Source organism: Salmo trutta, chromosome 21 (genome assembly GCF_901001165.1).
Source record: "Salmo trutta chromosome 21, fSalTru1.1, whole genome shotgun sequence".
In the NCBI taxonomy this organism is placed as follows: Eukaryota; Metazoa; Chordata; class Actinopteri; order Salmoniformes; family Salmonidae; genus Salmo; species Salmo trutta.
The window spans coordinates 17,639,928-17,665,137 of record NC_042977.1 but is presented as its reverse complement, the minus strand read 5'-3'; the positions used below and the strand labels follow the sequence as shown (position 1 = coordinate 17,665,137).

Here is a 25,210-nt window from a genome sequence, read left to right as displayed (position 1 = left end):
ACCACCCCCGCAAAACACAAAACATCAACTCCGCTCCCTTCGAACTCCGCTGGGAACGACTGTACCAACGTGTGGAGGAGGGAGGCGGCGTTGAAACAACCCGCATATGCGGCTACTCATCTGGAATAGATAGCACTAGTTCTTCAGTAGCAGCGGCGGTTTAGGCTAAGATAATAATTTGCTACACTACACATGTGTAGAAGGCTATAGCTGTATAAAGGCAAGGAAATTGAGTGACAAGTTAATGCGGACCGTGGATAAATCATATGGATGAGGATATTAAGACGATGCCGGCAAAGGACAAGGCCGAGAATCGGTCGCTCCAGTATCAGCAAACTTTGGTGAGTTTTTAGTGGGATAATGCCTAACCGGTCATGCTCATGTAAAAGTTATGAGTGCAAATCACTTGGGGACGTGCGCCATTCATTTGAAATCCCGAGAGTCATTGAGTCCCGAGTCAGTCACTGAGCAGTGCCTTTTTTTGTAGGCTTGTTAGATTTTTAAGTGACTGTCAGATTTTTAAAATGTCATTCACAGAACATTAGATAACACCAGAATCTCTGGTTGCTTTTTTTCTCCGCATTATTGCTGTGACTGGGCTTGCTGTGACTGGGCTGCTGCGCTGCTTGCGAAAATATGTGGCAGCGAGAAAATCGATTCAAGACAAACATCCATTTCAAAAGCTGGGCACCGGCATCGTGTGTGTGTGTGTGTGTGCGTGCGTGCGTGCGTGCGCATGTGACAGTGATTCGTGGTTTGTATTCCAGTGTGAACTGTTGTCAAGGCACAGTTATAGTGGCTGCCTGGATTTAAAGGTTGCCGTCCGTTTATCGATAACGCACTCGGTCGTGACCGTCCACCGTTTAGGGCGCTATTCTGAGGCCTGCGGGCTCTGGAGCGGAGCGTGAAAGGTGTGTGCCAGGTCAGGTCTCTACTGTAGATTACGTCACCCCGTCTTCAAATATCCCCAGGTGTCTGCCTTATGACACTGCGTCAAAACTATGCACCTGTTTCACAGATTTATACAATTATGGACTGGTTGACGTTAAAAAAAGTACAATTCCCAAATGTAGGCACAGCTGTATCACTGCAGAGGCCTACTCTCCTTCTCCCATCCTTCTCTTCCACTGTCTCTCTCTCCTCTCATTTTCCACCACCTTCTCACTCTCTCCAACCTATTTCCTCCACTTTCCTCTCCCCATCTACCACATTTTCTCTTCTCCTCCACCTGTCTCAACCAATATCTCCACTGCACCTCCATTCTCTCTCTTCCACTTCATCCCCCTTTTCCCCTCACTCCTTCCTTGCTCACACTGCCCCTCTATTCCTCCACCTGTCTATACTCAAAGCAACCAATATCTCCACTGCCCCTTTCCCTCTCCTTCCCCCTTTCCCTCCCTCCCTCCTCCCTCTTTCCCTGCTAAATCTGTCCATCTACACATGAACTAAAAGTGGATCCGATCTGAATAATAATTGCTTCATGCACCAGTTTTTCCCACTCATGTCACTGTGTGATTGACAGATGTAGCCTGGAGCACTTTATAGGGATATCTATAGATGGGGACAGATGGAGGGACACAGAGAGAGAGAGAGATGGAGGGAGGGAGGGAGAAAAGGAGGGAGAGAGTGTGATCAGAACAGGACGCAGAGAGATGGACTACTTGAGAGAGTGATAGAGAGAGTGAGTGATCATATCAGGAAGAAGAGAGATGTACTGAGATAAATGTGTTCCTCCATAGCTGTGTGTTTCTTTGACTGAGAGAGCGAGAGAGAGAGCGTGATCAAGAGGGCGCGAGAGAGATCAAGAGGGATATGGGGCGGGGGGATGACTGCAATCTGTTCCTCTGTCTACTTTATCAGACTGCGTTCCTTGTCAATATCAGACTGCAGTAGTTGTCTGTCTCTGTGGCTCCTATAAGCATGCATTAGTGAAAAGAGAGGGAGAAGGGGCTCTCGGGCATTTTTAGGAGATTTTGTGCTATTTATGCTCTTCAGGAAGGCGTCACGTGGCAACAGCACACCCGGACAATATGCTAGTGGTGTATATGTGGGAGTGTCTGGTGGACATGTGAGAGAAACTGTGTGTATTTTTGTGCATCTTTTTGTGTTTTCTGTGTCAATTTTTTTTGGGTGCACATCAATGTTCAAGAGTGTGTGCATTCACTCGTGTGTGTTTGTGCGTGTGTGTGTGTGTGTGTGTGTGTGTGTGTGTGCGTCAAGTTCAAACTAACTTTTTGCGCTCCATAATGAGCCTAAATGTCCCAATTTATTTGAACTACAATTTGTATTTTGCCTTCATTAAATAGCATCCACTATTACATGACCCTCAGCAACATCCACTATTACATGACCCTCAGCAACATCCACTATTACATGACCCTCAGCAACATCCACTATTACATGACCCTCAGCAACATCCACTATTACATGACCCTCAGCAACATCCACTATTACATGACCCTCAGCAACATCCACTATTACATGACCCTCAGCAACATCCACTATTACATGACCCTCAGCAACATCCACTATTACATGACCCTCAGCAACATCCACTATTATATGACCCTCAGCAACATCCACTATTACATGACCCTCAGCAACATCCACTATTACATGACCCTCAGCAACAACCACTATTACATGACCCTCAGCAACATCCACTATTACATGATCCTCAGCAACATCCACTATTACATGACCCTCAGCAACATCCACTATTACATGACCCTCAGCAACAACCACTATTACATGACCCTCAGCAACATCCACTATTACATGACCCTCAGCAACATCCACTATTACATGACCCTCAGCAACATCCACTATTACATGACCCTCAGCAACATCCACTATTACATGACCCTCAGCAACATCCACTATTACATGACCCTCAGCAACATCCACTATTACATGACCCTCAGCAACATCCACTATTACATGACCCTCAGCAACATCCACTATTACATGACCCTCAGCAACATCCACTATTACTTGACCCTCAGCAACATCCACTATTACATGACCCTCAGCAACATCCACTATTACATGACCCTCAGCAACATCCACTATTACATGACCCTCAGCAACATCCACTATTACATGACCCTCAGCAACAACCACTATTACATGACCCTCAGCAACATCCACTATTACATGACCCTCAGCAACATCCACTATTACATGACCCTCAGCAACATCCACTATTACATGCCCCTCAGCAACATCCACTATTACATGACCCTCAGCAACAACCATGAGGCCCGTGACAGCGTTTACAGGGGAAACACATAGCAGTAGACTATATCAAACAATGTAGGCCTAATGGAATGATATGAATGTTGAGTACCAATTGAAGGGAACTAACACTACATTGGCAGTTAAACATGTGTAGTAATTACTCACGGTCGCTACCGATAGAGGCTACCCACTGGGCACAGACGTCAATTTAACGTCTATTCCACGTTGGCTCAACATTATTTCATTGAAATGATGTGGCTACATCGTTGATTCAACCAGTGTGTGCCCAGTGGGTATATTTAACATATAGCCTACAAATTGAAGGAAACAGGAAAAGTTGGGTATATGATTAAAACATTCTACAGAGCACAAACCATTACATTTGGTGCGACTCTTTGCCTTGACATCCAATTTGGCTTGCATCTCCAAATGTAATCCTTGCAAGTTAGAAGGCCATACAATTAAAATTCTGTACACCCACACTAGAGCCCGACCGAGCACGCCCCCATTCTCATTGACGGGGCTGCAGTGGAGCAGGTTGAGAGCTTCAAGTTCCTTGGTGTCCACATCACCAACAAACTATCATGGTCCAAACACGCCAAGACAGTCATGAAGAGGGCACGACAGAACATATTCCGCCTCAGAAGAATGAAAAGATTTGGCATGGGTCCTTAGATCCTCAAAAGGTTCTACAGCTGCACCATCGAGAGCATCCTGACTGGTTGCATCACTGCCTGGTATGGCAACTGCTCGGCCTCCAACCGCAAGGATCTACAGAGGGTAATGCGAACGGCCCTGTATATCACTGGGGCCAAGCTTCCTGCCATCCAGGACCTCTATACCAGGCGGTGTCAGAGGAAGGCCCTAAAAATTGTCAAAGACTCCAGCCACCCTAGTCATAGACTGTTCTCTCTGCTACCGCACGGCAAGCGGTAACGGAGCGCTAAGTCTAGATCCAAGAGGCTTCTTAACAGCTTCTACCCCCAAGCCATAAGACTCCTGAACATCTAGTCAAATTGCTACCCAGACTATTTGCACCCCCCTCCTCTTTTACACCGTTGCTACTCTGTTACTTTAATAACTCTACCTATATGTACATATTACCTCAACTAATCTGTACCAGTACCCTCCCGTATATAGTCTCGCTATTGTTATTTTGCTGCTGCTCTTTAATTACTTGTTACTTTTATTTCTTATTGTTATCCGTATTTTTTTTTTTTAAACTGCGTTGTTGGTTAGGGGCTCGTAAGTAACCATTTCACTGTAAGGTCTACCTACACCTGTTGTATTCGGCGCATGTGACTAATACAATTTGATTTGATTTGATATGGGATTTTTGGGTCCAAATTTTAGGTAGGCAAAAGTCACCGATTACTGATATATCTACCGATATATTGTTTTTTTTAGAGGTGGAATGAAAAACAGATCTTTTTTTCCCTAATTTTCTGTTCTAAATTCTTATTTCTTAACTAAATATAAAAATGAAAATTTATAAGAACATCAAACACCAAAAAGCTGTATCCTATATCTAACTATATCCTCTATAAATGCGAAATTAAACACAAACACTTGTTCAGTTTACCTTCTTAGATTCAACATAAAGAGTTGTCTATCTATGGCAGTGGTTAAGAATGCAGAAGTGTTTGTGCTGAAGCACCACAAGCACACTAATAAACGAGAAGGGATGAATTTATTAAACTTTGTCTCAAAGTAAATCTGAAACTGCACTGCTCACAACCTATGCAGTGAAATGCAGTTCTTAATGTCTACACTAGATGTCAGCATTTGTATTGAGTAGATTCACTGCAGTGCTTTATAACGTTCAAAATTCATGTAAAGAAACACTTTATGTCATCGTCTGGTGCCCAAATTTATGACATATGTCGCACAGCAAGAGTCGAGTGGAAACTAACAGATTTGGTTCAGTCAGTCGTCCTGATGATCCCTTCCCAGCTAGCTAGTTTAGGCTTGTGGTTAGAAACCTCAGGATGAATTTTAAACTTGTCTGCCGAAGTTGGGACTAGGGAGAGTGTTCAGAATCCTTCCTTTTTTCTCGGTGACGTTAATGCCGTAGTTGTACATTTTCAGTGAAAATCACCACAATAAATTTGCTTTATCTGTCACGGTCTGATATTGGCTAAATTATCTAGCTACTTCCCTCTGCTTACTGGGGCAATCGGGAGTGAAGGACAGTGTGCCTTGTTGCCGGCTTGCAGCGCAAACTCTCCTCATTGAGCAGTAGATTGTACCACGGTGATGGTTACTACCACTATTAGATGTATTTCTTCGTCGCCCATCGAAATAAAGTTTTAACTAGCGCCATGCTGCTATTGTTGCCAGTTAGCCAGCATAAACTAGCTAGGTGGGAAGGGCTCATCAAGACTACTGACTAACCTGTGTCCCCGCACATTGACTCTGTACCGGTACCCCCTGTATATAGCCTCGCTTCTGTTATTTTATTGTTGCTCCTTTATTTTATTTCTTTCTTTCTTTTTTACTTTAGTTTATTTTAGGAAATATTTTATTAACACTTTAATTTCTTAAAACTGCATTGTTGGTTAAGGGCTTGTAAGTAAGCATTTCACTGTAAAGTCTACACCTGTTGTATTCAGAGCATGTGACAAATACAATGTGATTTGATTTGATTTGAACCGAATCCATTCATCTTCAAAGCTGCCGCGACATACGTCATCAATTTGCGCCCCTCTCCAGAGAACTTGTTATGGACAAGCACACACTTGCTGTTCATTAGGACAATGTTTTCTTACTGAAACCATCATGTAAATTACACTGTTATGCAATTCAAAATCTATACAAAATGTATTGGATGTCTATTTCAACTGCAAATAGCATGCGCTGATGATTTGACTGAAAATGTTCGTGCAGGAAAATCCTTGCCGCACTGGTTTTAGTCACACACGCTCTAATTTAGCTTGCATATTAAACTAAATAAACTCGTTAACATAATAGACCCAGACACTAACAGTGTTATTTTTGTATCAAGGATAAGTGTTCACTTTGGCACCAGTTCAGTGTTGCAAACATAAGTAGCACAGATTGCTAGCTAGGCTAACTAAATTGCTGGCTAGCTAGCCAGCTAACGTTAACTAAGTGAGAATGTGATGAGGATAGGGCTGTTTGCTTGGTGAAGTGTACTTTTGATGATTTACTTATTCAAATAGGCTGTCGCTGACTGCGGCAAGCTACTCACCGTCAAACCACCATGCCTACTCTCACGTCGTGACTTAGTGGTGAATGATGTTCAATGAGCAGCTCGTAGATTGCCCTCTTCAGGCAACCATTGCATTTCAAAAAAAATATTACAGCAAATGAGCAGACGTATTTGTTCATTCTATGTATATCATTTCAGTGCTTTATCTGTGGAATAAAGACAGATACAAATATTTCTCAGATCATATCAGTGAATCCGATTCATCAGCCAGGCTTTAAATGGCACAGCCTTTCATACTTCACTGTGGAAAAGGGGCAGAAATACCCTTTGATATGCTTTTCAGTTTCCTGCCATATTTTAGATTTAAGTCATTTAGCAGATGCTTTTATCCAGAGTGACTTAAAGGAGCAATTATAGTTAAATCCTTTGCTCAAGGGCACATCAACATATTTTTGACCTAAGGGATTTGATCCAGCGACCTTACGATTACTATCCCAAAGCTCTTAACTGCTTGTCACGTCCTGACCATAGAGAGCTCTTATTTTCTATGGTAGAGTAGGTCAGGGCGTGACTGGGGGGGTTTATCTAGTTTATTTAGTTCTATGTTGTTTTGGTTTGAGTTTCTTTTTTCTATGTTGGGATTTTTGTATGATCCCAATTAGAGGCAGCTGGTTCATCGTTGTCTCTAATTGGGGGATCATATTTAAGTAATTGTTTTTCCCACCTGTGTTTGTGGGAGATTATTTTGAGTTAGTGCATGTTGCACCTTTTTCGTCACGGTTTGTGTTTTGTTTGTAGTTTATTGTTTGTTTTGCAAAGTTTCACATTAAATTAAAGATGTGGAACGATACCCACGCTGTGCTTTGGTCTCCTTCCTACGACAGACGTGACAGAATCTCCCACCACCAGAGGACCAAGCAGCATGGCCAGGAGTGGACATGGGAGGAGATCCTGGACGGCAAGGGGCCCTGGACGCAGATTGGGGAATATCGCCGTCCAAGGGAGGAGATAGAGGCAGCAATAGAGGAACGGCGACGATACGAGGAATTAGCACGGCAACGACGGAAACCCGAGAGGCAGCTCCAAAAATGTTTTGGGGGGGGCACACGGGGAGATAGGCGGAGTCAGGGTTTAGACCTGAGCCAACTCCCCATGCTTACCGTGGGGAGCGTGTGACCAGTCAGGCACCATGTTATGCGGTGATGCGCACTGTATCTCCAGTGCGCATTCATAGCCCGGTGCGCACTGTGCCTGCGCCCCGCATTTGCCGGGCGAAAGTGAGCGTTCAGCCAGGACGGGTTGTGCCAGCTCTACGCTCCAGACCTCCAGTGCGCCTCCACGGTCCAGTATATCCTGCACCGGTTCTACGCACCAGGTCTCCAGTGCGCCTCCAGAGCCCAGTACGTCCTGTGCCTCCTCTTCGCACTCTCCCTGAAGTGCGTGTCCTCAGTCCAGTACGTCCTGTGCCCGCTCCTCGCACTCGCCCTGAAGTGCGTGTCAGCAGTCTGGTGCCACCTGTCCAGGCTCCACGCACTAGGCCTCCAGTGCGCCTGCCCAGTCCGGTGCGTCCTGTGCCTGCTCTTCGCACTCGCCCTGAGGTGCGTGTTACCAGTCTGGCACCACCTGTGCCGGCCCCACGTATCAGGCCTCCAGTGCGCCTTCCCAGTCCAGAGCTTCTGGCGACAGTTCCCAGTCCAGAGCTTCCGGCGACAGTTCCCAGTCCAGAGCTTCCGGCGACCGTTCCCAGTCCAGAGCTTCCGGCGACCGTTCCCAGTCCAGAGCTTCCGGCGACCGTTCCCAGTCCAGAGCTTCCGGCGACAGTTCCCAGTCCAGAGCTTCCGGCGACAGTTCCCAGTCCAGTCCGGAGCTTCCGGCGACCGTTCCCAGTCCGGAGCTTCCGGCGACCGTTCCCAGTCCGGAGCTTCCGGCGACCGTTCCCAGTCCGGAGCTTCCGGCGACCGTTCCCAGTCCGGAGCTTCCGGCGACGGTTCCCAGTCCGGAGCTTCAGGCGACGGTTCCCAGTCCGGAGCTTCAGGCGACGTTTCCCAGTCCGGAGCTTCAGGCGACGTTTCCCAGTCCGGAGCCTCCGGCAACGGTCCGCAGTCCGGAGCCTCCGGCGACGGTCCCCAGTCCGGAGCTTCAGGCGACGCTTCCCAGTCCGGAGCTTCAGGCGACGTTTCCCAGTCCGGAGCCTCCGGCGACGGTCCGCAGTCCGGAGCCTCCGGCGACGGTCCGCAGTCCGGAGTCTCTGGCGACGGTCCGCAGTCTGGAGCCTCCGGCGACGGTCCGGAGTCTCCGGCGACGGTTCGGAATCTCCGGCGACGGTCCGCAGTCCAGAGCCTCCGGCGACGGTCCGGAGTCTCCGGCGAAGGTCCGGAGTCTCCAGCGATGGTCCGCAGTCCGGAGCCTCCAGCGACGGTCGGCAGTCTAGAGCCTCCACCGATGCTGGCGGGTTCGCAGGATGAGAGGGTTCTTCGTCCTGCACCAGAGCCGCCTCCTATGCTGGCGGATCCGCAGGATAAGAGGGTTCTTCGTCCCGCACCAGAACCGCCTCCAATGTGGGAGGATCCGCAGGATGAGAAGGTTCTTCGTCCCGCACCAGAACCGCCTCCAATGTGGGAGGATCCGCAGGATGAGAAGGTTCTTCGTCCTGCACCAGAGCCAGCCGCCACCAACACTAGACACCCCCCCTAACCCTCCCTTTTGGTTTCAGGTTTTGCGGCCGGAGTCCGCACCTTTGGGGGTAGTTACTGTCACGTCCTGACCATAGAGAGCTTTTATTTTCTATGGTAGAGTAGGTCAGGGCGTGACTGGGGGGGTTTATCTAGTTAATTTAGTTCTATATTGTTTTGGTTCTAGTTTCTTTTTTCTATATTGGGATTTTTGTATGATCCCCAATTAGAGGCAGCTGGTCATCGTTGTCTCTAATTGGGGATCATATTTAAGTAGTTGTTTTTCCCACCTGTGTTTGTGGGAGATTATTTTGAGTTAGTGCATGTTGCACCTCTTTTGTCACGGTTTGTGTTTTGTTTGTAGTTTATTGTTTGTTTTGCAAAGTTTCACATTAAATTAAAGATGTGAACGATACCCACGCTGCGCTTTGGTCTCCTTCCTACGACGGACGTGACACTGCTAGGCTACCTGCCGCCCTGGTGACTGGTTTCACATTTGTCTCCAGTGATAATGAGGTAAAATATATCTAAAATAATTGTAATCTACAAACCTAGCTCTCACACCTCCATTTCTGTGATCTCCACCTCAAGCACATAGCTGGCTGGCACATGCGTTTCCCCATACTTAAGTTCATGGTCAGAATGCATGCCGAGAGAAAAGTGTATGAAAAAAAGGATTAAGTCCCATTTATGCATGCGTATCTCGGGCGTGAATTCCCCTCTGGCTCTGTACCTCCAGTTCATTACAAATAAATAAATGGCCTATACAATTGCATGTGTGTGCGTGTGTATGTTTGTGTGTGTGAGTGTCTGTGTGCCTGCATGTATGTGTGGGATGGTATGTGATACATTAAATTCCCTTCATCATCTGAAATGGAGGTAGGCCTTTTTTCTCCTCAGGGAGAATTGATTGACAGATGGCTCATACTCCAGATATTAACCAAACATGTGAGAGCTAGTTGACATGTATTGTGGGGCCAGCGGGCCCTGTACCTTTTGCTCTCCCAGTTAGAAATGTAATATGACTCTGCTATGTATTGGTGTTTAGACATAGCCAAGGACTCTGAGCTACAAATGGGTGTGAAACGGAAAATAGGCCTTGTTTTACTAAATCAGGGGTTGGCTAATTTACCCAGTCTGGGCTGGTGTCAAGCAGTGATGTAGTGAAATAAATGTTTACGTTTGACATATTTAGCAGTCGCTCTTATCCAGAGCAACTTACAGTAGTGAGTGGATACATTTTTGTACTTATTCCCGTACTGGTATACACCGTTAATGCAGTACCTTCAGACCCCTTGACTTTTCCCCCCCAAAATTACATTACAGCCTTATTCTAAAATTGAATAAATAGTTTTTTTCCCACATCAATCGACACGCAATACCCAATAATGATAAAGCAAAAACTGGTTTGTAGAATTTTTTGCTAATTTATAAAAAATAGAAATGGAAATAAGACATTTACATAAGTATTCAGACCCTTTACTTAGTACTTTGTTGAAGCACCTTTGGCAGTGATTACAGCATCAATTCTTCTTGGGTATGACGCTCCAAGCTTGGCACACCTGTATTTGGGGAGTTTCTCCCATTCTGCTCTGCAGATCCACTCAAGCTCTCTCAGGTTGGATGGGGAGCTTGCTGCACAGCTATTTTCAGGTATCTCCAGAGATGTTCGATCGGGTTCAAGTCCTGGCTCTGGCTGAGCCACTCAAACCTCCGTACCTTCAGGCTCTGATCAGGCCCTACACCCAAACAAGGGCACTGCGTTCATCCACCTCTGGCCTGCTCGCCTCCCTACCTCTGGGGAAGCACAGTTCCCGCTCAGCCCAGTCAAGACTGTTCGCTGCTCTGGCACCCCAATGGTGGAACAAGCTCCCTCACAACGCCAGGACAGCGGAGTCAATCACCACCTTCCGGAGACACCTGAAACCCCACCTCTTTAAGGAATACCTGGGATAGGATAAAGTAATCCTTCTAACCCCCCCCCCTTAAAAGATTTAGATGCACTATTGTAAAGTGGTTGTTCCACTGGATATCATAAGGTGAATGCACCAATTTGTAAGTCGCTCTGGATAAGAGCGTCTGCTAAATGACTTAAATGTAAATGTAAGGACATTCAGAGACTTGTCCCGAAGCCACTCCTGCGTTGTCTTGGCTGTGTGCTTACGGTCGTTGTCCTGATGGAAGGTGGACCTTCGCCCCAGTCTGAGGACCTGAGTGCTCTGGAGTAGGTTTTTATCAACGATCTCTCTATACTTTCCCTCGATCCTGACTAGTCTCCCAGTCCCTGCCGCTGAAAAACATCCCCACAGCATGATTCTGCCACCACCACTCTTCACCTTATGGATGGTGCCAGGTTACCTACAGACGTGACGCTTGGCATTCAGGCCAAAGAGTTCCATCTTGGTTTCATCAGACCAGAGAAACTTGTTTCTCGTGGTCTGAGAGTCTATATGTGCCTTTTGGCAAACTCCAAGCGGGCTGTCGTGTGCCTTTTACTGAGGAGTGGCTTCCGTCTGGCCACTCTACCGTAAAGGCCAGATTGGTGGAGTGCTGCAGAGATGGTTGTCCTTCTGGAAGGTTCTCCCATCTCCACAGAGGAACTCTGGAACTCTGTCAGAGTGACCATCGGGTTCTTGATCACCTCCCTGACCAAGGCCCTTCTCCCCTGATTGCTCAGGAAGAGTCTTGGTGGTTCCAAACTTCTTCCATTTAAGAATGATGGAGGCCACTGTGATCTTGGGGACCTTCAATGCTGCGGACATTTTTTGGTACCCTTCCCCAGATCTGTGCCTCGACACAATGCTGTCTCAGAGCTCTACGGACCGTTCCTTCGACCTCAGGGTTGAGGTCGTGTTGTCATCTTCAGCTATTGTACTCATAAGTTATTTCTCCATTTATATGTTTTAAAGGTCCAACTCAGCCGTTTTTATCTCAATATCAAATCATTTCGGGGTAACAATTAAGTACCTAACTGTGATTGTTTTCAATTAAAATGGTCAAAAATAAGCTAAAATTGCTTCTTAGCGAAAAGCAATTTCTCAATCATGAATTTTGCTAGGACTGTCTGCGAGTGGTCCGAGTGTGATGGAAAAAACAGAAAATGTGTTATTGGCAGAGAGGTTTAGAACTCTATTTCTTATTGGTCTATTAATTCATTTAGGCAGGCCAAAACTCCATCCCACCAAAATGTCAGGTGGTCTTTTCAAACAGTTCTTACACTAAAAGGTCATTATCATGAATTTTACAACTTCACAGTATTATTCCCAACACATAGTGTGGAAATATATATACAGTGGCAAGAAAAGTATGTGAACCCTTTGGAATTATCTGGATTTCTAGATAAATTGGTCGTACAATTACATCTGATCTTCATCTAAGTCACAACAACAGACAAACACAGTCTGCTTAAACTAATAACACACAAATTATTGTATTTTTCTTGTCTATATTGAATACATCATTTTAACATTCACAGTGTAGGTATGTGAACACCTAGGCTAATGACTTCTACTAAAGCTTATTGGAGTCAGGAGTCAGCTAACCTGGAGTACAATCATTGAGACGCGACTGGAGATGTTGGTTAGAGCTGCCCTGCCCTATAAAAAACACTCACAAAATTTGAGTTTGCTATTTACAAGAAGCATTGCCTGATGTGAACCATGCCTCGAACAAAAGAGATCTCAGAAGACCCAAGATTAAGAACTGTTGACTTGCATAAAGCTGGAAAGGGTTACAAAAGTATCTCTTAAAGCCTTAATGTTCATCAGTCCACAGTAAGACAAACTGTCGATAAATGGAGAAAGTTCAGCACTGTTGCTTCTCTCCCTAGGAGTGGCCGTCCAGCAAAGATGACTGCAAGAGCACAGCGCAGAATGCCTAATGAGGTTAAGTGTCAGCTAAAGACAGTTTTCTTGTTTGGAAGGAACACACAACACTATGTGTGGAATAAAAAAGGCACAGCACACCAACATCAAAACCTCATCCCAACTGTAAAGTATGGTGGAGGGAGCATCGTGGTTTGGAGCTGCTTTGCTGCCTCAGGGCCTGGACAGCTTGCTAGCATTGATGGAAAAATGAATTCCCAAGATTATCAAGACAAATTGAAGCTCAACTGAAGTTGGGTGATGCAACAGGACAACGACCCAAAACACAGAAGTAAATCAACAACAGAATGGCTTCAACAGAAGAAAATACGCCTTCTGGAGTGGCCCAGTCAGAGTCCTGGCCTCAACCCGATTGAGATGCTGTGGCATGACCTCAAGAGAGCAGTTCACACCAGACATCCCAAGAATATTGCTGAACTGAAAGAGTTTTGTAAAGAGGAATGGTCCAAAATTCCTCCTGACCGTTGTGCAGGTCTGATCCGCAACTAGAGAAAACGTTTGGTTGAGGTTATTGCTGCCAAAGGAGGGTCAACCTGTTATTAAATCCAAGAGTTCACATACTTTTCCACCCTGTACCGTGAATGTTTACTCAGTGTGTTCAATAAAGACATGAAAACGTATAATTGTTAGTGTGTTATTAGTTTAAGCAGACTGTGTTTGTCTATTGTGACTAAGATGAAGATCAGATCAAATTTTATGACCAATTTATGCAGAAGTCCAGGTAATTCTAAAGGGTTCACATACTTTTTATTGCCACTGTAAAACACAGGGAAAAACCATTTTGGACTGCCCTGGGCCTTTAACATAAAGAGCCATAAAGACTGATCGACTGTGGCTGTGGAGAAATAAAACGCATTGGCTTAAACAGATTTCTAATTTTAGTTATTTTCAATGAACCTTTACCAGGAAGGAAGTCTCGACCTTTGAATCAGTTTTTCGAGAGTCTTGGCAAGACATCAGTGTTCATGATAAACCAACGCAATACACCCGAACAAATACAATATTTAAATGTTGCATTGGTTGATGCCACATATTGGTAGTGGATGAGGTGAGTTGAGATGAGGTGAGTTGAGATGAGGTGAGTTCCCATTGAGCACCTGCTGATGACAGTGCTATGTAAATCCACCTATTGGCCATCACCACATGGTAGGGTTAAGGTCTGTTTCCAGACAGGTGTCCGGGTCAGCGAGTTCTGGAACTCTTGTCTGGTGCAATTCATGATGGGACAGCTGGCTGCCACTGCCACCGTATGCCTCCGGTATGACTCATGGGATGAATGCATAGAGGGATGGTTAGACAGAAGGTGTTTGGGTGTCTTTAAGTATTCTAACATTCCATCTGATGTCTTCTCCTTCAAAGTGTGTGTGTATGTGCATGACTGTGGGTGTGTGTGTGTGGGGGGGGGGGGGGGGGGGGGGGGGGGGGGTTGCATATCTGTGTGGTAAGCCTCTGTCAGAACAGATGTTAGACACAGCAGGCTCATGTCCTTATGGCCAGCGGGGGTTCAGGAGGATTTGGCTGCTGCACAGATCAAAGTCATGATCAACCTGAACAGGAAAGGCAGCCCGTGGACAACTGCAGATGCAACCAAATATGATCCATCCTCACACTGTGTGTGCATGTGTACGTGTGTGTGTGTGTGTGAGTTTGTGTGTGCAAGGTGTGTGTGTGTGTACATTAATAGGTGTATTAGAAAGAGCACGTGTGTGTGTGAGTGTGATTAGAGCATTAGCAGAAGATGCGCCCTTGAGAGAAACACCTCTAAATCCATGTCACACACAACACAACACACACACAACACACAACACACACACACACACACAGAGACTATTTTTCTCTTCACAGGGATGTAGCTTTTCATAGTCAGCATTCCTGTCTCTGCACACACACAGAGGTGGGCTCAGTTCCACTTTAGCTTCTGACAAAATAAAGCTACTCTCCTCTCTCTCTCTCTCTCTCTCTCTCTCTCTCTCTCTCTCTCTCTCTCTCTCTCTCTCTCTCTCTCTCTCTCTCTCTCTCTCTCTCTCTCTCTCTCTCTCTCTCTCTCTGATGATGAAATACTGCAGGTGTGAAGGAGGGACAAAGAACGGTACAATATCTTTGGACATGTAGGATAGTGTATTGCAAAATCAGCATGTTTAAACGATATGTTTCAGTTTGACTGAGTGTCAGTTAAATTTGATACAGGGCATTGATTCCTGAAATGACTGGAATGGCCATTTCTGGCACACCATACAGGTTAGAGGTCAAATGCCTTAGGTAATTCTAATAGGCTGTGTTATGTTTTTTGGGGTCGCTTGTGAACGTGTGTTCTTGATATGATGGTGTGCATAGGTAACTACTCCACCAACACCAGCCTCCATGACCGACCTACTGTATATTAATGCAGATCTTCAGACAGATGAAATCTCACTTTCCCAGCTAATTCAATTTCCCAAGCCTGTCCAATGAGCCCTGAGGGTTTTGGATAATCTTCCTCTGAGTTTCAGTACTTTGTAATATGCAGGTGTGTTTTGACCATAATACTAGAGCAGATTGTGGAATGAGATTTTAGTGTCGTTTCTGTTCTTTGACGCAATATGGGCACTCACATTGTGTGCAGGGTTTTGTTCAAGCCCAGTTCTGACACTCCTGATTCAACTGAGCAAGAGGTAGATAAGTACTGTAATCTGATCGAAGCAGCCGGATGAGTAGTTGAGTTGAACCAGGTGTGCACAAGTAAGCGGTTCACAACCTTTTTCCGTTCCTGGGACCAGCAAATCACCATCAAAAGCTCGAGATCCATCATTTGCGGAGTCGCAGAATTACCCCAAAAATAGCATACAGTTTATCTTGGCGGTCAAATGTAGTTACTTTGAGCAGGGAACAAATGAAAGGCCTATTAGCACAAACAATTAGCATTGTGAAAAGTAATGTAACATTGCTTATAATACCATTAATACTCCCAATTGTAATTATTTTTGGAACCAAAAATGTAAAACATAAAAAATATATATATAATTCGGACCACCGGTAGTACCCCTATGGGGTGGTCCACGGACCCCAGTTTGAAAAACACTGGCCTACTGTAAGTAGCAGTGGGGGAAACACTCCTGTGGTGTTGTCAGTAATCTTGTTTAGTTTGCTTTATCATTGTTGCTTTTTCATCTGATGACAATGTTGCAGGTAATATCTTTGGTAACCGTAGTGGTGACCACAGCTGATTGAACACATAGTCCTTCAGTCCACCTGCTGCTACACCAGGGGGCCGCGCTCCAGATGGTCTCTGATTGGTTTCTCTCAAGCCCAGGACGGGGCCACTAACAGGCACCATTAATACCACTGTGCGTGTGGTCTTCTGCACGTGATTGTGTTCATTATCATTTAGCCTACACATTTCAAATACAGTACCAGTCAAAGGTTTGGACACAGCTACTCATTCTAGGGTTTTTATTTTTACTATTTTCTACACAAACTGTGCAAAGCGGTCAACGCAAAGGGTGGCTACTTTGAAGCATCTCAAATATAAAATATATTTTGATTTGTTAAACACTTTTTTGGTTACTACATGATTCCATGTGTGTTATTTCATAGTTTTGGCTTCACTTTTATTCCACAATGTAGCAAACAGTAAAAAATGAAGAAAAACCCTTGAATGAGTAGGTGTCCAAACTTTTGACTGGTACTGTACATATCAGGTATGTGTTTCCACAAACATCAGCCAGTCTACTGCCAGTGTGTGCGTTTTGTCAGGATGTAGCTGGCTGCCTACACGGCAGCGTTGAGCTGGGGCATAGAGTGGTTCCATGAGGTGTTGGTGTGTCATATGTGGAGTTGCCCTGGTTAAATGGGTCGAACAGGGAGAGGAGGCTGATGGGTAGTAAAGTGATATTGGACATCTCCCCGTCAAGACAGAAGCCACAGCTGTGCAGCTTTCCTTCTGTGCCTCACCTGCTCAAGCATGCAGAAAGAGCAAGTCTGGAGGAATCGTGATGCCCATCTCAATGAGTGGGAGAGGGGAAATTGAGAGGGGAAAAAGGTAAGTGATGGTAGCTGAAGAGAGCGGGAAAGTAGAGAGCAGAGAATGTCTGGAGGCGTGATGCTCATCTCAATGCGCCTCTGGCTTCTCACTGCTCAGATCAAAGCACTGTATTTACAGACAAAAGGGGACAGAGTGTAGGGAGAGCAGAGATGGAGAAGTGTGAGCAGAGATGAAAGGGACTGCACTGACCCTATAAACTGGTATATACAAAATTGCAGAGAGCATGTCTCTTCTAAACATGATTACCAAGGACATTTTAACCAGGAAATTGAAAGGGTCACCTGTGTGCCCGCTAGATGAGTGTATTCAGTGGTGGGTGCTCAGCTGGCAGACAGGCTCCCCTCTAGACATTACCCTAATACTATACGGTGACACTCCCTTGTCCTGGCACACATGCCAGTTAACTTTCATTAGACACACTGCCTGCAAGCAATCACTTTCACATCTGCTAGACAGTATTCCTCTACATGGCCACATAGGCATTTCCCCAATGCAAGCACTGTTCCAGCAGCTTATTACCTCTGCTTGTTCTGGCTCAGTCTTATGACAATCTATAGCGCTTGTGTGAAGCTACCTTCCAGAGCCTGTTTACAGAACACCTGATTTCCATTTGACGCATTAACTTGGAATGAATTCCTCAAGGCACATGACCAATTACTTTGAAAAGGCACCACCTGTCAGTGTCCAAGCATACATTTTTGAAAACACAAGGGACAACCCTTCAGAAATGTGCAGCCAATGCATTGCGATAGTAAGCTTGCATGGCTTAACACATCTCTACAACCAAACAATGATCCAAGGTGATTGGCAGAAATCAGAACCACCCTGTGCCCAAAGTGTTGAAAGCAAGATCAGTTCTCTAGTAAGGTCAAACAAAAACCCATCAACATGCATATTGAAAAAATAGCATTTTATTTTAATAAGCAAGCTAGTGGATCACAAGTCAATGTGTATCTGTTACTAGGTCGTAGTCATGCCCTCATCCCAAGCAGAGGTGGATCACACGTATTTCTCAGGCCTGGCAGGTGGTTCAGGTTGGGTCAAAATCAGCTCCCCACTGGACACCACGGTAGTCTCTCCATCCAAAGACTTCACATCTCTCCCTGGAGGAACAGAAGATTAATTAAGTCATAATGCCTCAAGCACTAAATCCAACTTATGCACAACAGTTTAGTATTTCCAGCTACTTTCAATCACTGGTCAAATTAAGGTTAGGATGTATTGATGTTTGTGCAAATATAAACCCCATAGTGCTCTAGGACCAGGATTGATGGCCACCACTTAAAAATAACTAAAGCTAGGTGATCAAATTTAAATCCATCCCTAGATGGAAGATTACAAAAAAGCCAATTACTTTGCCTGTTGCAGCTCTGTTGACAGGAGTGGTTCCCAGTAGCGTAGCACACCTCTGTACTACAGTGAATGAACACCTGGATGGAAGGAATGTTGGCATTTATTGGGATGAGTCATGTACTAGAGGCAGCAGAATTTTTATAATGACCAATTTGACTTAACAGCCATCCCATCTAGTGCAAAATGCTCAGTTCTGCCTCCAGGGAAAGACTGATAATGAATGTAGAAAGCAACCCTTTAGCAGACACTCTTATCCAGAGTGACTTACATGAGCAATTAAGGTTTAGCAGCTTGCTTAAGGGCACAGATCTCACCTACTCAACAATTCGAACCAGCAACCTTTGTTACTGGCCCAACGCCCTTAACTGATAGGCAGCATCAAATAGCGACAATTATGCAAGCCATTTAAAAGCCGTCACTGCTGGCTTTCAACTAGTGACTTGGACGGGAGTGGAGTGGACTTCCTGGCCAATCAGTCAACCATCAGGGAGAAAATCCCAGCAGACCATGAGGCCTTGATTGAAACACCCCTGCTGTAGTGTAGTAAAGTAAAGCTGCAGTACCCTGTCCTTTAGAGGGGCTAAGGTGTGCGCATCCACAAAAGTGAACATCTTGACCACAAAGCGTTTGTAGTGGGTGGGGAACACGACGCCAGACGACCCATCCACAGGGATCACAGAGGTCATGTAGCGGTCATCCTGAGACGGACACCTGGAGGGGGGAGAAAGTCATTGTTTGTACAACTCTAGGATCTTCCTAAAGTTCCTAGGTTAACATCCTGGTTGGAAGAGCCCCAGTTAGTTTACATGTAAGCACAGATTTAAAATGAAAGTTGGAAAGGAGCAATACATGGGCGGGGGGGGGGGGAGCAGCAAGGCAACCATCTTGGTTCTCCAGTTACCCATCAACCAGGAGGTCCCACTTGGGCAGGCTTAGAGGACTGGGGGTGGAGGTGGCCCAGCAGTGCTCCAAAGTCAGGACCAGGTTAGAGTCAGTCCTCCTCTGGATGTAAACCTCAACATACACCGGCTCCTTCAGGACCTTGACAACTGGGTAGTCTGTCTCACTGTAGTAGGAGGTGTAGGCTTCCACATCTGTGGAGACAAAGGTTACAATTCAAACACGAAGTGTAAACCCAGGAAGCAACACATTTGAAAGTCTTTATAGAAGATAAGTTAAGGAACCAGGCATGTTATGCCACAAGTCAATTTCCCCCCCCCCCCGACACAACTAAAAGCCATTAATGAAAGATTTTATTATTCCAACAACTTACCTTCCACACATCCCTTGATGTAACATTGTCCGCTGGCCAGTCGGAGTGCCACGCTGATGGGTCCAGGAACAGCAACCGGAGCAGGTGGCGCAACAGTGTTCACCTCAACAACCAGTGCCTCCACTGCAGTTCCAGAGTACTTACACTGGAACAGCAGCCTAGGAGAGAAACATTTGTACTGTTATGGAACGTACGTTAGGACCACCAGTATCGTGTTTCTCAACATGGATTGTGTGGGCTAGCTAGCATTTGCTGGGTACGGCAACTCGAGCGTCAAATTGGATACCAGTTAGTGTCAGCTTCTTCAGTTAATTAGTCCCCTTGAAATATCTTAGAGATATCAAAAGGAAAAAAGAGAAAAAGGTTGGAGCATTTAATTGAGCCGAGTGGAATTGGTTGTACATTAAGCCACTGGAGAGAAGACCCACTCAAAATGGCTGTCTCTGGTGATTGAGCCACGAGGTCCAATCCCCACTTCATAGGAAGAAGTCATGCTGTTCTCGTAGACCACATAGCCACTGTCCTCCTGAAAATTACAGAACACATTTAGTTGGTGTACACCAACTGGTATATAACATCCAGGCTTTAAATTCAGAGCAGGTGTTTATTTTTATCCTCACATTAGATGAGGCACACTGGGTAATTACATAATTAGCCAGTTAACTACCAGGGAGAGTAGAACCCCAGCAGTGTTTCAGACCAAGATATGACCCCCCCCCCCACCACCACACACACACAGGAAGCCACAATGGATTGGATTCATAGATCAGAGACTTACAGTGCATGGCAAATTAAATACAGCTACCCACCATCAGAGTGGTGCCACATGCAGTGACAGGGAACTGGTATACAGCAAAGACTGTAGAGGTGCCAACAGGCTTACAGGGGTCATCCTGCCCACCAAGCAGACTAATGGAATCAAGGTCTAGGTTGGGCCGAGTGGAATCCCTGGCCACCACCACCACAAACTGACCGTCTCTGCTACACTGAACAGTCACTGGGGAAGGAGATGGCAAAGAGGCACTAACACTCCATAAATGAGTCTTATATAAAGTTAAGCTTGGCAGGGAGAAGTACAAGTAATGTGAAATGGTAAAATACATTAGGAAACACCAAAACGACAGTTTACTCACCTGCTTTCCCATAGTAGCACCGCCACCCATCAAAGCAGCAGTTGATCGCTTCACATTGAGCAATAGTAATCACAGGGGTTCCACAAGTAATCATCTCCTCCTCCTTTACTTGGCATTTCTCTCTAGGAGTGGAAGCCACTGGCCTCTGGATGACCTGCTGAGGCTGCGCAGCATAAGTTACAGGTTCAGTCAGATGCTGTGGACGCATTCCCCACTTCAGTGCGCCAAGTACATTGGCGCAGCAAACAGCCGCAATAACAACCGCCACTTCAACCCACCCTGCCATTGTTGAACAATATCGGACTGACTCCACTGCACTTCTGTAGCTTGCTGAGGCTTTTATACCTGAGATGTATTCATTACGGAAACCGTTTACCATTTAAGAACCAAACAGCGCAAAACAAGAGGTTTCTATTTGACAAATTCAGGTAGGTCCGCCCCGTTTTGTTCCGTTTGCGAAAAGTTCTGCAAAGGAATCGGCGTATTGAATATACCCCTGATTGAGTGTGTTGGTTTGGCTGGAGCCCCTCCTCGTTAAGAGTCAAGCCGTCGCCAGCCCTGGGTAGTTAATCAGTCAGGGCCTGGCAGGTGCAGCTCATTGACGGCTCATTTGGCTCTAGAGAGCGATCATTACCTAGGGATTGTGTCTATCAAATTGGCCAATTTAAATGCTGTGAAATTGATAAATTGTCTGTATCACCGGATCCGTCTCAGTAGTCAAAAGTTGCTTCCTCTTCTTGTCTCCTTTCTGTCATTTTCACTGATCTGAGAATATAGGCTACAAAATAACCTATATTCAAACATTTCCTTTCACCAGTCTTCTCAGCACAAACGGAGAAAGGAGGAAACCATTTTGGACTATTGAGATACATCCTCTATTAGTCTCCTTCACTTTCTCTCTATCTCTCTCACCTTTTTCTTGTCGCCCCTTCTTCTCTCCATCCTCTCTCTCTCCCATGTTTCATCACAGGAGGTTGGTGGCACCTAAATTGGGGAGAACAGGCTGGTGGTAATAGCTGGAGTGGCATAAGTGGAATGGTATCAAATACATCAGACAAATGGTTTCCATGTGTTTGATGCCATTCCATTGATGCCGTTCCAGCCATTATTATGAGCCACGCTCTCCTCAGCAGCCTCCACTGTGTTTAATGTATACGTTTCAAAAGGACTTAGGCACTGAAAAATGATCAAATAATCTCATTTTCTATACTGCTCATCAGTCTCTAGGGATTGGTCAACACCATGAGCTTGTGCCTATCAAAGGGATAATTTGAATACTTGATTAATGGTCCGCACTACCTCTTTGGGTCCTTCTCAATAGTCTGAAGATGCTTCCTCTTCTTGTCCCCTCTCCTTCATTTTCACCAAAAATCTATATGAGGGACACCTTTTAGCTATTCCCTAAGACTATTGAAATGCAGCCTCTATTTCTCCTTCCTGCCCCTTCTATCTATCCCTCTCTAATTCTCTCTTGCCCTCCCCCTTCTCATCCCTCTGTCCTTCTCTCTCTCTCCCATGTGTGATTAATGTATTATATTAAGCAGAACTCAGAAGCTGGTTGTGAATGCTGAGGGTCATAACGAATACTTCAAAATGATCTAATTTTCTCTTTCTCTTCCCTTCTTCCCCCCCCCCCCCCCCTCTCATTTAGATGTATGGGCGTTACACACAGGAGCTCGGTGTGTACGCCAAGGAGGAGGCGGCCCGCCTGCGTGATGGCGGGGGGCTGCGGAGGGTCACCAGTGTTCGCAGTCGGTCGGCAGAGCTGCTGGAGTATGAGAAAGACCCCTGCGCTAAGTGTCATGGTGAGTGACCGACTGAGATGTCTAATGACCTCAACATGACCACTCATATTTACTGAGATGTCTAATGACCTCAACATGACCACTCATATTTACTGACCTGTGTAATGACCACAGAAAGACTACAGTGCCAAGTATCCGAGTGAGCGAGTACTGTGCTCCTATGACCGCTCCAATGACTGCACCACAACCACTGAATTGACAGCATCATCCTATGCTGCACTAACCACCTCACTGACCAAAATCTCGGTTAACCCAGAACTAAAGTATTGCGTAATTGGTCCGATGCTTTTAACTAAGAGAAGAGCGAGAACGGGGATCGGAACCAGAACGAAGAGCTCCACCCTCTCTCTTTGCAAGTTACGGGCATGTCTATGGGCCAAATGTCCCTTCCCCTTCTTAAATTCGAAAAATGATAACACCTGCGAACTCGTGATTTGCCCAAATAACCAGTGACGAAAAAACCCAAGCACCGAAACTAATGTTGCTCTGGATCTCACGCATCTCGTTATATCATGACAGGTCTGCTGTACCATGCATGTTCACCTCGTCTTTCCACGAGAGATAACCCAGACCATAACCTGACCTGACCGCTCTGCCCTATTGAACACAGAACACATTTGAAGAGAGGTGCTGATATTATTGGTGCCTCCTATCAGCCTCTAAATGAGAGAGGTGGGTAAAGTTGACGCTTATGACACAGCACGATGACTGATGAGCCATCCTGTGCCGTGGCCTCGTGGGGGACGACACTGCTCTTCTGTCAATGTAAAAATAGCCCCCTCTGCTGGTAATGAATGGTCACTTAGTGTGTCTGTGACGACGAGGGCTGCTGTTGTGCATGTCAATAGCTCCTCACCTTCATCTTCATCTTACTGCGTCACGCCTTTCAACCTCCTGGCTTTTCTCTCCAGAGTAGTACAGCATGATGAGGGACAGGAACAAGGAGAGGATGTGCGTGTGAGTGCGTGCGTGACTGAGAGAGAGAGGGAGAGAGAGGGAGAGGTAGAAAGAGAAACAGAGAGAGAGGGAGAGGTAGAAAGAGAAGGAAACAGAGGGAGAGGTAGAAAGAGAAACAGAGAGAGAGGGAGAGGTAGAAAGACAAGGAAACAGAGGGAGAGGTAGAAAGAGAAGGAAACAGAGGGAGAGGTAGAAAGAGAAGGAAACAGAGAGAGAGGGAGAGGTAGAAAGAGAAGGAAACAGAGAGAGAGGGAGAGGTAGAAAGAGAAGGAAACAGAGGGAGAGGTAGAAAGAGAAGGAAACAGAGAGAGAGGGAGAGGTAGAAAGAGAAGGAAACAGAGAGAGGGAGAGGTAGAAAGAGAAGGAAACAGAGAGAAGGAGAGGTAGAAAGAGAAGGAAACAGAGGGAGAGGTAGAAAGAGAAGGAAACAGAGAGAGAGGGAGAGGTAGAAAGAGAAGGAAACAGAGAGAGAGGGAGAGGTAGAAAGAGAAGGAAACAGAGGGAGAGGTAGAAAGAGAAGGAAACAGAGAGAGAGGGAGAGGTAGAAAGAGAAGGAAACAGAGAGAGAGGGAGAGGTAGAAAGAGAAGGAAACAGAGAGAGAGAGAGAGGTAGAAAGAGAAGGAAACAGAGTGAGAGGGAGAGGTAGAAAGAGAAAGAAACAGAGAGAGGGAGAGGTAGAAAGAGAAGGAAACAGAGAGAGAGGGAGAGGTAGAAAGAGAAAGAAACGGAGAGGGAGAGGTAGAAAGAAACAGAGAGAGAGGGAGAGGTAGAAAGAAACAGAGGGAGAGGGAGAAAGAGAAAGAAACGGAGAGAGAGGGAGGGAGGAAAGGAAAATAAAGTAGCATCTCTATCTCTGTAGGTGTGATTTAGAATGCATGTGACTGTGTAGGCTGAAGTTTATGGCTGTGTTCCAACTGCTTTCTCTCCGCGTCTCCTACACACCGTGCCCTTGTGGCTACTGAGGCGATTACGATTGGATAGGTGAAAGCATTATCGTAAATACCCTGTCTAGCTGACTGCAAAAGAGCGTACTGAAAAGACATGTAGCCAGAGTTGGTTGGTTTAGGGACTTTTTCCTCTGTTAATAAGCTAGCTATCAGAAGTAGTTACTGATCAAGTGTGGTACCTATTGTTCAGTGACCAATTGATTTATTCTCAGTCTATGTACGAGAGAGAGAGAATATTCAGTGACAGTATATGTGTGTTTATATTTGTACTAGGAAGCCTGGTTTCCGTTCAGGCTAGAATGAATGGTGGCCGGCGCTTAGGATAAAACGTTTCTATAGTGTTAAAAGGGTACTGGCACTCAAACCTTGAAAAGGAATAACCCAATGAGGCCGAGATGCAAAAACATAACAAAGGGTGAAATTTAAAATAGAAGGACACAACTCGGCCTCTCTTCAATAAGACTCTTGAGTACCAGCGAGATCTTGCTACGTTCTGGTACATGTTGCATAACTTGAGGAGAGCAGAGCCCAGCCATCCTCCCACCAGAGGAGTAGGAGGATGAGTGTTTGCCTCTGTTCTATTCTCTGTGTGTGTGTGTGTGTGTGTGTGTGTGTGTGTGTGTGTGTGTGTGTGTGTGTGTGTGTGTGTGTGTGTGTGTGTGTGTGTGTGTGTGTGTCTCCCTCTGTTCTAGAGAGTCACGGTTTGAGAGCCTTGCCTACATACTCCGTCAAAAGGCTGAGCTGCTCATCGT

The 25,210-nt window shown here is 45.7% G+C and overlaps 2 protein-coding genes across 8 annotated transcripts in view; one reads left to right on the top strand and one right to left on the bottom strand.

Moving 5' to 3' along the window:
- The window catches only part of clcn2a (chloride channel, voltage-sensitive 2a), a 71,480-nt gene that overhangs the window by 6,852 nt on the left and 39,418 nt on the right, over positions 1-25,210 (top strand). For 6 of the 7 annotated variants that reach the window (XM_029704615.1, XM_029704609.1, XM_029704610.1 and 3 more), the window contains exon 2: positions 22,400-22,553. In XM_029704615.1, the coding sequence (XP_029560475.1) occupies positions 22,400-22,553 (154 nt within the window). Of the gene's footprint in view, positions 1-21,052; positions 21,177-22,399; positions 22,554-25,210 lie in introns of those variants that run through there. The other variant, XM_029704613.1, reaches the window with a different exon arrangement.
- On the bottom strand, positions 17,881-21,074 carry LOC115156849 (zona pellucida sperm-binding protein 4). Its single transcript, XM_029704616.1, has 8 exons — positions 20,749-21,074; positions 20,425-20,612; positions 20,044-20,141; positions 19,616-19,773; positions 19,244-19,436; positions 18,906-19,053; positions 18,344-18,419; positions 17,881-18,092 (listed from the first exon to the last, which is right to left on the bottom strand). The coding sequence occupies exons 1-8, from the start codon at positions 21,032-21,034 to the stop codon at positions 17,989-17,991; spliced, it is 1,251 nt and encodes a 416-aa protein (XP_029560476.1). The 5' UTR covers positions 21,035-21,074; the 3' UTR covers positions 17,881-17,988.

Bases quoted from the DNA above. Each gene is read 5' to 3' on its own strand.
- LOC115156849 (XM_029704616.1), bottom strand. From the start codon at position 21,034: ATGGCAGGGTGGGTTGAAGTGGCGGTTGTTATTGCGGCTGTTTGCTGC. The intron at 20,613-20,748 runs GTGAGTAAACTG...CTCCTTCCCCAG, and splicing joins GTGCTACTATGGGAAAGCAG to TGACTGTTCAGTGTAGCAGA. The intron at 18,093-18,343 runs GTAATTGGCTTT...CTGTTCCTCCAG, and splicing joins ACAGAGCTGCAACAGGCAAA to GGAGAGATGTGAAGTCTTTG.